Source organism: Gobio gobio (assembly GCF_949357685.1).
Source record: "Gobio gobio genome assembly, chromosome: 4".
Classification (NCBI taxonomy): Eukaryota; Metazoa; Chordata; class Actinopteri; order Cypriniformes; family Gobionidae; genus Gobio; species Gobio gobio.
The window spans coordinates 17,290,497-17,303,808 of NC_137100.1; the positions used below are offsets into that span (position 1 = coordinate 17,290,497).

Genomic DNA, 13,312 nt, shown 5'->3' on the forward strand with positions numbered 1-13,312 from the left:
AAAAAATGTGTTTAAAATAAAAAGTGTTATAGTGCCATTTTATTACAGACATTTATTTTAAATGCCAAGCCCTTAACAAACTTAAAGCAAAACTGGAACTGAACCCTGCGGTGGGCTCGCGTACCTCTCATTCGACATGAATCGTTTCCATGAATGAATCATTAGTAAACTGGAATTACTATTAACTACTAAACTATTATTTAATATGTTAAGAAGGCTTTGTACTTCTCTCTTGTCCCAATATCCACTTAAAGCAGCATTCACATGCGCAAAATGTGTTTGGAATAGCATCGCGGCAGAGCAATGCTCACGCTGACCTACACAGCCTACCCAACAGACAAATTAAAATGAACCGAATAACTTCTCTTTGTTTAGTTGTCTCATTTAGTTTGATGATGAAGAGGCTGTTATGTTAAAGTTAAGTTAGCAATGCTAGAACTGATATGGTGTTGTGTGCGCTTTTGAGGCACCGCCGTGATCACTTGGATTATATCAGTGGAAACAACTTAAAATACTCCGTCAGAAACGCTAAAGGGTCTTTTTTTTCTCTGTGTGTACCTTCAAAATATCAGCAGAACTTTGGGTTTGTTTCTAAAATAAAGAAAACTTTAGCAAAATGCGCTTGTCGTTTCTGTCCCTGGGAACTTCTTCCTGATGCATGTCACACAGAAAAAAACCTCAACGAATACTGCCATAAAAAATATATTAATGAAAATCTTGAAGTACCTACTTTTAAGTGTCTACATTTTGTTTAATTGACCTTAAATGCATTCTATGAGTCACTTTGCAATATAAATCGTAGCATGTTTCAGAGGATAAATGTGACTTGTAGTCTGGAAATACAGTGCAGCAAATTATTTTGCGGACCCTATCGGTCACGGACCCACACTTTGAAAACCTCTGATCTTAGTAACGTCCCTCGGCTATGTTCTAGCTGTGCAAGTACAGCGCCTATGTTACAGGGTTAGATTTTGGTAACATAAAATTAGGGGTGCACCGATCCGACTTTTTCAGTCCCGATACCGATACCGATGCCTGGGCTTTGTGTATCTGTCGATACCCGATACCGATCCGATATATTGTTGAATTAATAATAAACTGTATATCTTCCACCTTATACCTTCCTTGAAGAGACTAAAGGCACCAGACTTTACTAACTAAACATAACTAAGACAAAATAACAGATGTATGTAAGGTGTTGAATTCTTATTTATTTAAAAAACAATTGTGCATTCAAATCTAAAATAGAATGTAATCTAACTTCTTTAAATAAATAAAATGTAGCAGTGGAAACAAAAAACAGTGTATTGGTCAAACATACAATAGTAATCTGACAGTTACCAAACATTTTTTACACTACAGATAATTGTTTTGGTATATAATCATATCAATATTAAAAAGTAGCATTACAAATTAACAAATAGTCTAATTTTCTACCATATGCAATTTAATAAAAAATTTCAGCTAGCTAATAACAACTTTGTTCTGGTTTCACCTCACTCCAGATTAAATGATTGTAGGCTAGGCCTATTTATTTTACTACACATTGTCAACAGAAATAAGATGAAATACTGTTGATAATTAAAAATAATTCTTACTATCCACTCTTGCTAAAATGGGTAAGCACACTTGTGTTCTCATTTCAGTTGCGTTCTGAGTAAATTAATAAACTGAGTTCATGAGTTCAGTGTTGGACAGATCAGTTGTTCTGGCCAGTCGTTAAAATGATTCGGTTCAAAGGAGTCATTAGGTCACGAATCGGACATTAGCAGACGCGTTGTGTGCGAATCCCGTCTGTTAGAACATCGCGAAAGATGTCAACACACAGAAAACACTTCATAACTGGATATAATTTGTCTCCCGCTTATTGAAAGTATGCTTTATGTCAGCTGGTCAGAGAAGAGTCAATGTTTTTTGAGCGCAATTCACACCCAGTGATAATTCAAGGACAAAATTGTCCGAATGTGTCACGTGCAACATGGTTTCGGTCTTCCGAGCTTTTGATTTGGATTAATATGTGAAATATGAGCGAACACTGATTATTTTGAAGACCCAGAGAGCGCGCGCGGGGGAGGAGCTCTCAGATCGGTCTCTCTGTCACTCAGTCACAAGCGCAGCATCTGTTCTACATCACTCGTAAATCACAATAACTCATCAAATTAGGCTTTGGCCGTCAAAAAAATGTCAATGCAGGAAAGACCCTTACTTTGCAGTAATACCCTCGAAACAGCGACGAACTAGTTGGCGTGGCAAGCGTGAAATATCTCCTCCACACAGCCGAGTCTCTTCTAGCATGCGACACACGTGAAGCTGACGAATGACGTAGGTTCTGCTGCGACGGAAAAAAACACCTGGATCGGCTTGTGGATCTGTTAATTTTTCCGATCCCCGATCCAGCTATTTTGTCAGTATCGCGGCCGATATCCGATCCTAATATCGGATCGGTGCACCCCTACATAAAATCTCACTGTAACAAAGTTTGCTGCTTTAGCTCAAATCAAACAAAAGTGTGTGTTTAAAGCTACACTATGTAACTTTTCCGTCCACTAGAGGTCGCCTGTTCAAAACAAAGGCGTAGTTTGATGACGGCACGTTTGAGCGCAGAATGTCGGGACATGTGGTCTTCAGCTCACAGCCGGTGGGAAACAGTCAGGATAGGACTCGGGCAGAAATCATGTTCATGGATGCGATTATTAACGTTACTGTAGTCTGAAGCAGAGCAGGAGCGAGTGTTGTGGAGCTGAGCAAGGCCGCAGGAGCGATTGAAGAGCGGGACTGTTATTATGGCATAGTCGCTGGCGGGACTTTTATTATGACACGGTTGCCGGAGCCACTTACAGTTATGAGTTTGAGGTAACGCAACTCTGTTTATCGTATTAGATATATCTGAGTGTGTTGAAAAGGAAGTTATAACGTTCGCTCGGCGGCTGCTGTGACACTTGTTCCACTGCAGTGAAAGTAAAGTGTTTCACTGAATAAAACCGGAGACCGAGGGTGACGCAGATATGACGCAATCGACAGGCGACTCCCTCACACCCATAGCTCACACGTCCCGGTTCCGTGGTTAAAATAGCAAATTTCTCACGATTTACAAATAGTTGAAAACATTTGGGATATTCTAAGTACTCAACTGAACAAAATATATAACACTGGCCTAGTAGTTTCTGGATATTTTACTGCAAAAATCCTACATAGTTCACCTTTAAAGCATTTTAATCAGGCTGGTTCAGCTAATGAAGTTTTAGAATAAGGACTGTTCAATATGTCAATTAAAATGTGGGATTTCCTTTCATGTTATCATGTTCAGAGTGAAAATAATTTTTTTATTTATTTTTTACAAATAGTCTGGCTCATTCTACGGTTTCTGATGTAGCGCACAACTTCTATGGTCCTTTAAATGCGTGGAATAATCAGACCATTTTTCATTGAACTCATTTCATTATAAGAGCCACAGGGTGGTGCTATTGTTTTCAAGATGTGTTAGGCAGATGGTGAGCCTCTTACAATGGTAATAAAGTAACGCAAGGAATAACTGTCCCGTGACCTTTTAAAAGCAGCAGTGCAGACTCATCTGTCAAGATTGTGTGATTGTATCATCACAGTGCATACTTTTACGAGTACACATGTTCCAGCACTTATCTGATTTTGTGTCTACTAACCCTAGCCAATTCAACAGCAAAAAGTATTCCAGGTGTTGTATTGGCCATTGAATTTACCTGCCCTCTGCAGAACAAATGTTTGGCGTTGTAAACTAGCATGTCTCGTATTTGAGAGTGAACAGTGTTGGTTGTTTTTTTTTGCTTCGCACTTCTCTTTTGGGTAAAGTCACGTGGCTGGAAACAGGATATCTGTGGTTAATAGCCCTAAAGCAAACCTGAAAACTTATCTGCGACATCAGCGCTGTCAACCAATCACCTCTCACAGTACCTTACTCACTCTGTCATTGTCTCGCTTAAGATCTTGTGCGGTTAGTTGCACACTGAGCGCTATTTTCCACACTATTTTTGCATATGTCCTCACTGATTATTGATGTTTAGCTCACTTTAACTATATCACATGACGGCACTTTAAGTGTATTCAGGTGGGTGTTAGAAAGCCCTTGTTTTACACTCTTATGTCTGTCTGTCTGTCTCTTCAGAAGTGCAGGGTACAGACGAATGCGCACATCACCTGCGGCTGGTGGGCAGCTCCGCTGCACTTCCTCCACAGTACTGGCTGACCCTGCAGAGCTTGCTGCGCCACTTCTCCCGTGTATGCCAGGCCTCAGCAGCTAACCTGCTCAGTGCTCGTGCCCTCGCTGAGATCTTCAGTCCGGCACTCTTCAGACATCAGCCCACCAGGTACATCCTGACACATATGCTAATGAATCATGCTGTTGCCACCTAGCCTGCTAGCAAAAAAACTGATGTTTCAATTTCCCTTCCCAGCTGTGAGCCCAGCCCAGAGGCTCACATCAGAATAGTTGAAGTCTTGGTGACCAGCGAATGGAGTGACAGTCAGGCAGCTCCAGGTAAATGCACTATAACAATGATAACAAACTTTAACTTTAAGACAATGGTTTTCAACCAACCTTTAAATTATTTAAATTTAGTTATCTTAAAAATCCTAATTCTGACATCATATTTGAATGAAGGCAGGTCTTGGAGTCAAAAAGGTTGAGAAACATTGCTCTAAAGCTTTGCATACAGTGTAGGCAATGGGATAGTGATGGCAAACTGGATTCAAACCAGTGTTGTTCAAATAAGCACAATGGTCACACATGCGCATTCAACGATGTATTGGAGTAGATGAATCAACTGGCAACAATGTGGAGAAGATAGGGAAAGGTAACTGGTATTGAAATGTATGTGTAATGGTCTTGCACCTGGGTTTGCTGGATGAGACACCTTGGCTTAATGGTAAGTGCTAGCCACTAGGCCACAGCTTCAACAGATGTTCACACTCTTACAAAAGATCAAAAAGCACATACAACTCCAAAGAATGTATAGAAATAGATGTACAAAGAATGGGAGATATCTGGTTCTGATGTGCTTTAAGCAGAAAAAGGGAAGACTGCATTGATATTCTTAAACTCTTGTATGAAGTAGCCTTTTCACTTCAGCAGTATGCATTCTTGGCTGCAAAATACTTTGATATGAATGTTTAATGGCTGGTAGTGCTCTGTCGAAAAATCTGTTCCACTCCCTTGCTTTTGTGGGTCAGGTTCATTTAGAGATGGGACAGGCCACAGAGACACGTGTGTGTGTGTGTGTGTGTGTGTGTGTGTGTGTGTGTGTGTGTGTGTGTGTGTGTGTGTGTGTGTGTGTGTGTGTGTGTGTGTGTGTGTGTGTGTGTGTGTGTGTGTGTGTGTGTGTGTGTGTGTGTGTGTGTGTGTGTGTGTGTGTGTGTGTGTGTGTGTGTGTGTGTGTGTGTGTGTGTGTGTGTGTGTGTGTGTGTGTGTGTGTGTGTGTGTGTGTGTGTGTGTGTGTGTGTGTGTGTGTGTGTGTGTGTGTGTGTGTGTGTGTGTGTGTGTGTGTGTGTGTGTGTGTGTGTGTGTGTGTGTGTGTGTGTGTGTGTGTGTGTGTGTGTGTGTGTGTGTGTGTGTGTGTGTGTGTGTGTGTGTGTGTGTGTGTGTGTGTGTGTGTGTGTGTGTGTGTGTGTGTGTGTGTGTGTGTGTGTGTGTGTGTTGCTCTGAACACAGACCAGTTGTCTAGTTGGACTTTTATAGCACTAGTAAAGTCTCTCGCCCTGCTTCACTCCCTGTCTTTATCCGTCTATCTCTCTCCCAAGTCTGGCTGTGTGACCGTTTAAATGTTTTATTACCTGTTAGGGCCTATTTATACCTTGCCCTGGCATAGAGGAAGCTCAGCTGTCAGTAATTTGCACCTGCAGGAGGCTGGGTTGGGTGAGACGAGTCCAGACTTAAACGCACACTTGCCTCCTTGCTGCTCGGACAGCTCAGTTTCTTCCTGAACCTCCTGTACAAGCTTTTACACAAACATGGGTCACACAAGTGCCACCTATTACTGCTACTTGTTGCCTTACTGACCTGCCCATACACGATTCCTGCACATGTGGCAGTGTGTAGCTGTTGATATGTGTGTTAATTTGAGTGTGTGGATGCGTGTGTGCACATGTTCCTAGTTACTAGGTAGCTAATTTAAGCAGGTGGCAAAAGGCCCACTTGGATTGGTTTGGCTTGAAGTGCGGTCTGCTCCACAGAGCTCTCTTGTTAGCTTGCAGCGGCGGCTGTTCGGTCTTGCATGCATTCTAACACACACACGCGCAACGATCACTTCCGAGGACTTTACTCCACCCCCATCCCCCTGGCCCCCTCCTGTCTGTGCCACATTCCCCTCCCAAAACATAAGGGTGCACAGCTCAGCAAATATTTGAACCTGAGCGAGTTAATCATGAGACTGAACCCTTGGAGCCAGAGAGAGTGAATGAGCAGAGAGAGAGAGAGAGCGCGAGCGAGAGAAATCGCAAGTCGGCTAGCAGCAGTGCGACCCCAGCAATCATTTACCCGGCCGTCCCGGAGCAGGCGTCATTCTCCACCCCTCTCAGACCTGCTTTAGTTCTCCGGACTCAACCTGTCGCACCAACTTTTCTTTCTTAACTCGGATTTTGCTGGATTTCTTCAGACTGCCACAGTGATTTTTAGACTCCTACACCAGTCAAGTGGGAAAAATTTTCAAAACCACAAGAGTACCGTCTTTTGGATTTACCAAGAATCACAAGTGATGCTTACTGGACAGACTTGCTGAACGAAAAGGCTGCTTGACTTTTGCTTAACATGCACAACCTGCAATGTAAGTGTGTGGTTTTGGTGTCTCAGGAAGTTTGGTGTAATGATTGGGTTACTTTTGTCAAAAGCAGTTTGGTAGACAGAAAATGTATCAAAGTAAAGCAGCATGTCATCACTTCGGGAGTTACCGGGTTTTTCATAGCGTATGATAGTGGTTCTTTCAGAGGTCCTATTTTGTGTCCTGTTCTAGATCTTTCACTAAAGCTCTGACAGGCTTGTATATCAGTGCTACTCTCCTGTATGATTGTGTACTTGATACTTGTGTGTATCAAGTCTAGCACTCCAAGTGCAACCTGCTACGAAAAGTGGGTTAACCTGTTTGACTGACACCAGCATGCCTGAGCATGCGAGGTGAATGTGTTGCATTATTCATCAGCTCCAATAAAAGTTAGGGTATAGAATTTCTTTAAAATGCAAAGAGTCCATGAAGTTTTAATTTATTTTTTACACGCTTCCTTATCCATTGATTTCCCAGTGGCAGTCAGTTACACTTAAACTTACTGTATGGCTGTTAAGACCCCCAGCTGAAGTGCCTTTCTGACCTGTCATTAGAGTGCCAAGCTTGACAATAGCCCATGTTCCTGTGACTGTTTTAACCCTACTGAGAATTGTGGCTATTTCAGGTACCCTCTTAAGCACGAATAGCTGATCTCTACACTTCTACAGTCCTCTGTGAGTCGCATGTGGGGATTATAAGAAGTATTTGCAAGCCGTGCCTGCCTCCTGACCTGGCCTTGTCTTTGACGTAGGGACTGCCTACGTGCCGCTGCAGCAGCGATTTTGTCTGCCTACCAGCACAGAGGCCGTGCTGATCGCTTATGTTCGGAGTGAGGCGGGGCTTAGCAAAGCTGCATCACAGATACAGGAAGGGAGGGGGTGACAGAGAAAGACAGTAAAGCTTCAGTTCCTTTTTCTCATTCGAAAGATGCTGTGCTGCAGTGCACCTTGTCTCTGATTCAACTCCCTCTGTTTGGACGCATTAAAACAGCTTGGATAACGCATGTTTTCATCACGGATAAAGGATATTGCTGGATCACAAGTTAGAGTATATAAATCTTGCTTTTGATGCACTTTTCATTGTCGACTTTTGAACGGACAAAGCATTGTTGCAATGACATCATTGCACTCAGTACTTGGAAGAAATAGAGGCAGGTGATGAGGCAGGAGTGGCCAGCAACAGTCCTGCAGCATCATTGGCTGGGGTAAGTGATGTAATGGCTTTCACTGACTCCACTCTCCAAGGCTTTTAAAGAATTGATCTCAAAGCGATGAGTGAGAAGAACCTGGATTCATAGTATCCATTCAGACAAGGTTTGCAAAGAAACTGCATGCGTATCCTTCCAGATATGCAACACACCCTTAGGCATGGCGGATTTAGAGAGTCCAAGACTTGACACTGGATCAGGATTTGGATCAGACCTGCTGTTTTACATAGAAATAGACGCGCCAGGTAACTGTTGAAGTTTGTGCATTACAAACATGTCATTCTTAAGTCTTAATTTGATGGTGACAGCTATGTCCGTGCTCTTGGATGCATTTTGTTGGTCTCAAAATGGGTTTAACATCTTGCCATTGACGTGTTCTTATGGTGACAGATACATTAGTCGTTGTGTGGAATATTGTGTGTAAATGGGGGACGCATCTGCTTTAGGTACCACAAAGCATGGGATGATTTGTTAGTTAGATTCTTGTATCTGGTTTATCTTTGTCTGTGAGTTTTATACTCCGCGATTGCGCTAGACAGAAAATGCTTAGCGACGATAGTGACTGAAGTGAACAAAAGAAGAGACAGTGAGTGTGCATGAGGTGGTGGTGGTGGGGGTGGGTTGGAAGATAAAAATAGCCCACCGCTTCAGCTCTGCCTCATGCTCCACGGAGACTGCACTGCCCCCGCTGCTTCCCGTCACACGGCGCAGCAGCCAATCAGATACATCCTCTGCCTCTACCCAGCGAAGCAACATGTTCTTAATGGTTAACGATTTTTGCATGAATGTGCATATTGCATTGCTTTGAAAAGCCCATTAGTGGGTATATGACTGCTGTCATTGCATTGCTTCTAGAAACAGTGCTAATTTTGTTCAGAAGCACTTGTTGTAAAAGTCAACGGATGCATTAAATAACTGATATCAAATCCAAATTAAAGCTCCTTCTCCCTGTTTTATATCTCCATGACTCATCTGTGTGATCGGTGGATCTCACGAATATCTTATGCTGTATAATGCTGGCCAGATCAGGAAATGATGAAATTAGGTTTTTTGAAAGGGGCAATGAAATATGTTCTCCCTGAGTCAAGAATCTGACTCCCTGCTGAGCGCTCAAGAGGCATGGGCTCAGCTGCATTTAATGAAATGGAAAACACTGAGAGGGGAGGAGGCAAGAGATTTGGAAAACTGCAGTAACCATTGCATGCTTTTAAAACATGACTGACGCATTAGAAGGAAACCTGCATTGCAAAATTGACACAGCCAAAGGATTTTTTGAGGGTTGTAATTTCTCTGCATAAGATTAGCATTCTTGGGTTGTACTGTTAATTCATATTGAAAACACAGATATGTCAGGATACAAAGGTTTGGGCATGCCTGCACATGTTGTGTATGTAAATGACCTTGAGTGCTGCTTGTTCATCAGCAGTTCTGTTTTCTCAAACAGTTTCTCTCTTTTCTCTTTACAGCACTACCTCCCAAGCCACCCAAACCAACGCCTGTCACTAACAACGGTATGAACAACAACATGGCTCTGCAAGATGCTGAATGGTACTGGGGGGACATCTCCAGGCAAGTACTCATCAAACCTATTGTTTGGTCAGATTAGCATGCATTTTTTTATTATTCTTTTTAATTTTGTTTCATGTAACAGTTTGAACCCCTTTCTTTTGCAGGGAGGAGGTCAACGAAAAGCTTAGGGACACTGCTGATGGTACGTTTTTGGTCCGAGATGCCTCCACTAAAATGCACGGGGATTACACGCTCACACTGAGGTACGTTCTCTTTTGTAAACCTGTGTGCTTCCTAATTCCTTTTTATTTAAGGTTCTTACATTGACACTGACTTCCAACTTTAAGGATTGCTCTAAATCCTTTTTATTGATCATACAGGAAGGGTGGTAACAACAAGCTAATCAAAATCTTCCACCGTGATGGGAAGTACGGCTTCTCTGACCCCCTGACTTTCAACTCTGTGGTTGAGTTGATCAACCACTATAGGCACGAGTCTCTCGCCCAGTACAACCCCAAACTAGATGTGAAACTACTGTATCCTGTGTCCAAGCACCAACAGGTAATAGAATATGGAGTGTCCTACTGCACATCTTTTCTCTAGATCATCTTGTTTATTAAGGAAACATTTTTTTATTTTATTAATATATTTTTTTGTGTAATTTATAGGATCAAGTGGTAAAGGAGGACAACATTGAAGCTGTTGGGAAAAAGTTGCACGAATACCACCAGCAGTACCAAGAAAAGAACAGAGAGTATGATCGACTCTACGAGGAATACACTAGAACATCACAGGTTTGTTCTCCCTAAATATATTTATAGTAGACGACTGACGCTATGCATTTCACTAAAGCAATCACAGAGCTTGATAGAATGCTTACATTATTTTTGCCTGATCACTAGGAAATACAAATGAAAAGGACTGCTATTGAAGCTTTTAATGAGACCATAAAAATATTTGAAGAGCAGTGCCAAACGCAAGAACGATACAGCAAGGAATATATTGAGAAGTTTAGAAGAGAAGGCAACGAGAAGGAAATCCAAAGGTGAGTCCTGAAGCTGAAAACACCCCCAAAATAGTATTTTGGAGAACATTTCAGAAGTTTAATGCAACATCTCTGCAATGTTTCATCGCAGGATCATGGTCAACTATGAGAAGTTAAAATCACGCATCAGTGAAATAGTGGACAGCAAACGACGTCTCGAGGAAGATCTGAAGAAGCAGGCGGCGGACTACAGAGAGATTGACAAGAGGATGAACAGCATTAAGCCTGACCTCATCCAGCTCAGAAAGACCAGGGATCAGTACCTCATGTAAGTAGCTGATCCATAGGTTCTGCGCTTCAAATTTATTTACTACATGGAGTGTAACCTAATGATTTCTGTTGCTGCACAGGTGGTTGACACAGAAAGGGGTCAGACAAAAGAAACTCAACGAATGGTTGGGAATTCCAAATCACAACCAGGACGAGTGAGTATTCTTATCACATTATAGCTGCTTGATATTAAATTCTTCCTGCTTTCAAAATTGAACTCTTTACTTCTTTGCTACAGTCAGTACTCAATGGTGGATGACGATGAGGACTTGCCGCACCATGACGAGCGCTCCTGGAAGCTGGGTAACATTAACCGCAACCAGGCCGAGGCCCTTCTGCGGGGCAAGAGAGATGGAACATTCCTGGTCAGGGACAGCAGCAAAGCTGGATGCTATGCCTGCAGTGTTGTGTATGTATCACTTTTTTGTGCTTGTTTGATGTTTTACTTAATTATTGCAGAGTTCCTATGCTGGTTGTTCTTACCGACATCTGTTGACATTCTTTGCAATTCATTGACTGCTAAGACTCAGTCTGAGAGTGCGTGTTGAAATGGGAAATTGCAAAAGGCAATGATGACTAAAACCATCTCTTTGTCTTCTCACAGTGTGGATGGTGAGGTCAAGCACTGCGTCATCAACAAGACACCCACAGGATTTGGCTTTGCTGAGCCCTACAACCTTTACAGCTCTCTCAAAGAACTGGTCTTGCACTACCAGCACACATCCCTGGTTCAGCACAATGACTCTTTGAATGTCACGTTAGCATACCCAGTCTACGCACACCAGAGGCGGTGAGGACTCGCGAACACACCCTTGGGACTCATTACAAAACACAGGAGTTGAGGAAGGGCCTCCCCTTCAAATGGTGATGCCTCCAGTAAGGCTGCTACCTAGGGCTGCTTTTTGCCTTGAAACGACCATGTCAGAAAGACGAGAGCAAAACCCAAAAGGAACATTTCAGCCACTGAGACTTTTTGCCAGTCTGAATGTAGTTTTCTTTGAGCGGAACCTGCTAAAATGAAACTCACTCTCCCAAAATGGAGGACTTCGGAGGCCTTTTCCAAATGGTGCTTGTTCATTTCAAAGCTTTACCCGCTGCTGGAATGTGGAACATTGATTAAACCTCTAGAGTGATCTTTTTTACCTCTTCTAACCCCTTACCTGCTCAGTTCAGGTCCCCTTTTGTGTGTATGCGTGTGTTTGCGTGTGTACGAGAGAATGTGATGTGACCAAAACTCACAATATCTGAAAGCTATCGGGATGTTCAACATGTTGGTGTTAAACTTTCACGAACAGACCATAGAATCAGCTGATCAAATGTAGCAAGATGGCACTTTCGAAACAGTATCTACTAGTTTTCCTGTAAGAGACACCTACACAAACTTTGATATGACACGTCTCGCTTGAAAGTAACAGCGCGACGAGAAACGAATGAGATGCTTGGCATTTCCTTTGCGAGCATTATAGTGACAGACTCTAAATACATTTATGCTTTTATGGACTGGCAAGAGAGGAACTTAAACGGATTTCACGCTGTACATACAGATAGCATCAAAAGCTACGTGATGACACCATATTGTACCAAAAAACGCAGTTCCTTCTCAGTTGTATCCTAATCTGCTATGCAAAATCTGTATTTTCCGTCTTCTCTGCAGAGTTGTGATTTTATTTTACATGTTGCTACCCATAATATAAACTTGTTTTTATTGCTTAAAGTCTTTTTGTATGTATCTAAGATAATATTTTAAGTGTCAAAATGCCAAGAAAGGTGGCTTCAGTTTTACAGAAGGAGTGAGGGGAAAATAACTTTATTACATATTTCTTTATCAGCCGCTGGTGAAATTAAAGAGAGAGTATTTTATTAGTCTTTTTCACTTGGAGCTGATTTTCTCTTGGGCAGAGCCTGGAGGTCATTAGTGCTGCTTCTGTCTACATTAATGGTGATGATATATATATATATATATATATATATATATATATATATATATATATATATATATATATATATATATATATATATATATATGTATATATATATATATATATATATGTATATATATATATATATATATATATATATATATATATATATATATATATATATATATATATATATATATATATATATATAATATACTGAACTAGAGCGAACATTAATGAATAAACCATGACGTTTGAAATAACTGCAACTGAATGATCAATGTCACAACAACACAATACTGCAGGTCCCCAATCGAATACAGAAGTTTATTTTGTGATATTTTCCCCATAATCAACAGCATATTGATTTGATCCTCTGGAATGATGGGGGGGGGGAATCATTTCGGTGATAGACATAACTCCCTGTCATTCCTTGTCAACAGAATTTTTTCTGTATCAGAAAATCCTTAAGTGTTTACATAGATGGATCAACTCAGTTCGACCAGTACCCAACGTTATAGTTTGTGCCACATTCTCTGAAACAACATTTTGCAACAAAGTCAGGGGAGCCTTCCAG

General features: G+C 41.6%; 1 protein-coding gene across 6 annotated transcripts in view; it reads left to right on the plus strand.

The window, feature by feature from the left end:
- The window catches only part of pik3r1 (phosphoinositide-3-kinase, regulatory subunit 1 (alpha)), a 49,891-nt gene extending 37,203 nt beyond the window's left edge, over positions 1–12,688 (plus strand). Inside the window, exons 6-16 of one of the 6 annotated variants that reach the window (XM_079814524.1) lie at positions 4,139–4,340; positions 4,428–4,510; positions 9,459–9,565; positions 9,670–9,764; positions 9,882–10,062; positions 10,170–10,295; positions 10,404–10,546; positions 10,638–10,814; positions 10,897–10,971; positions 11,055–11,225; positions 11,421–12,682. In XM_079814524.1, the coding sequence (XP_079670650.1) occupies positions 4,139–4,340; positions 4,428–4,510; positions 9,459–9,565; positions 9,670–9,764; positions 9,882–10,062; positions 10,170–10,295; positions 10,404–10,546; positions 10,638–10,814; positions 10,897–10,971; positions 11,055–11,225; positions 11,421–11,610 (1,550 nt within the window). In that variant the 3' untranslated portion in view covers positions 11,611–12,682. Of the gene's footprint in view, positions 1–4,138; positions 4,341–4,427; positions 4,511–6,373; positions 6,792–7,605; positions 8,238–9,458; positions 9,566–9,665; positions 9,765–9,881; positions 10,063–10,169; positions 10,296–10,403; positions 10,547–10,637; positions 10,815–10,896; positions 10,972–11,054; positions 11,226–11,420 lie in introns of those variants that run through there. The other 5 variants (XM_079814525.1, XM_079814528.1, XM_079814527.1 and 2 more) reach the window with 5 other exon arrangements.
- The last annotated feature ends 624 nt before the right edge of the window (positions 12,689–13,312 follow it).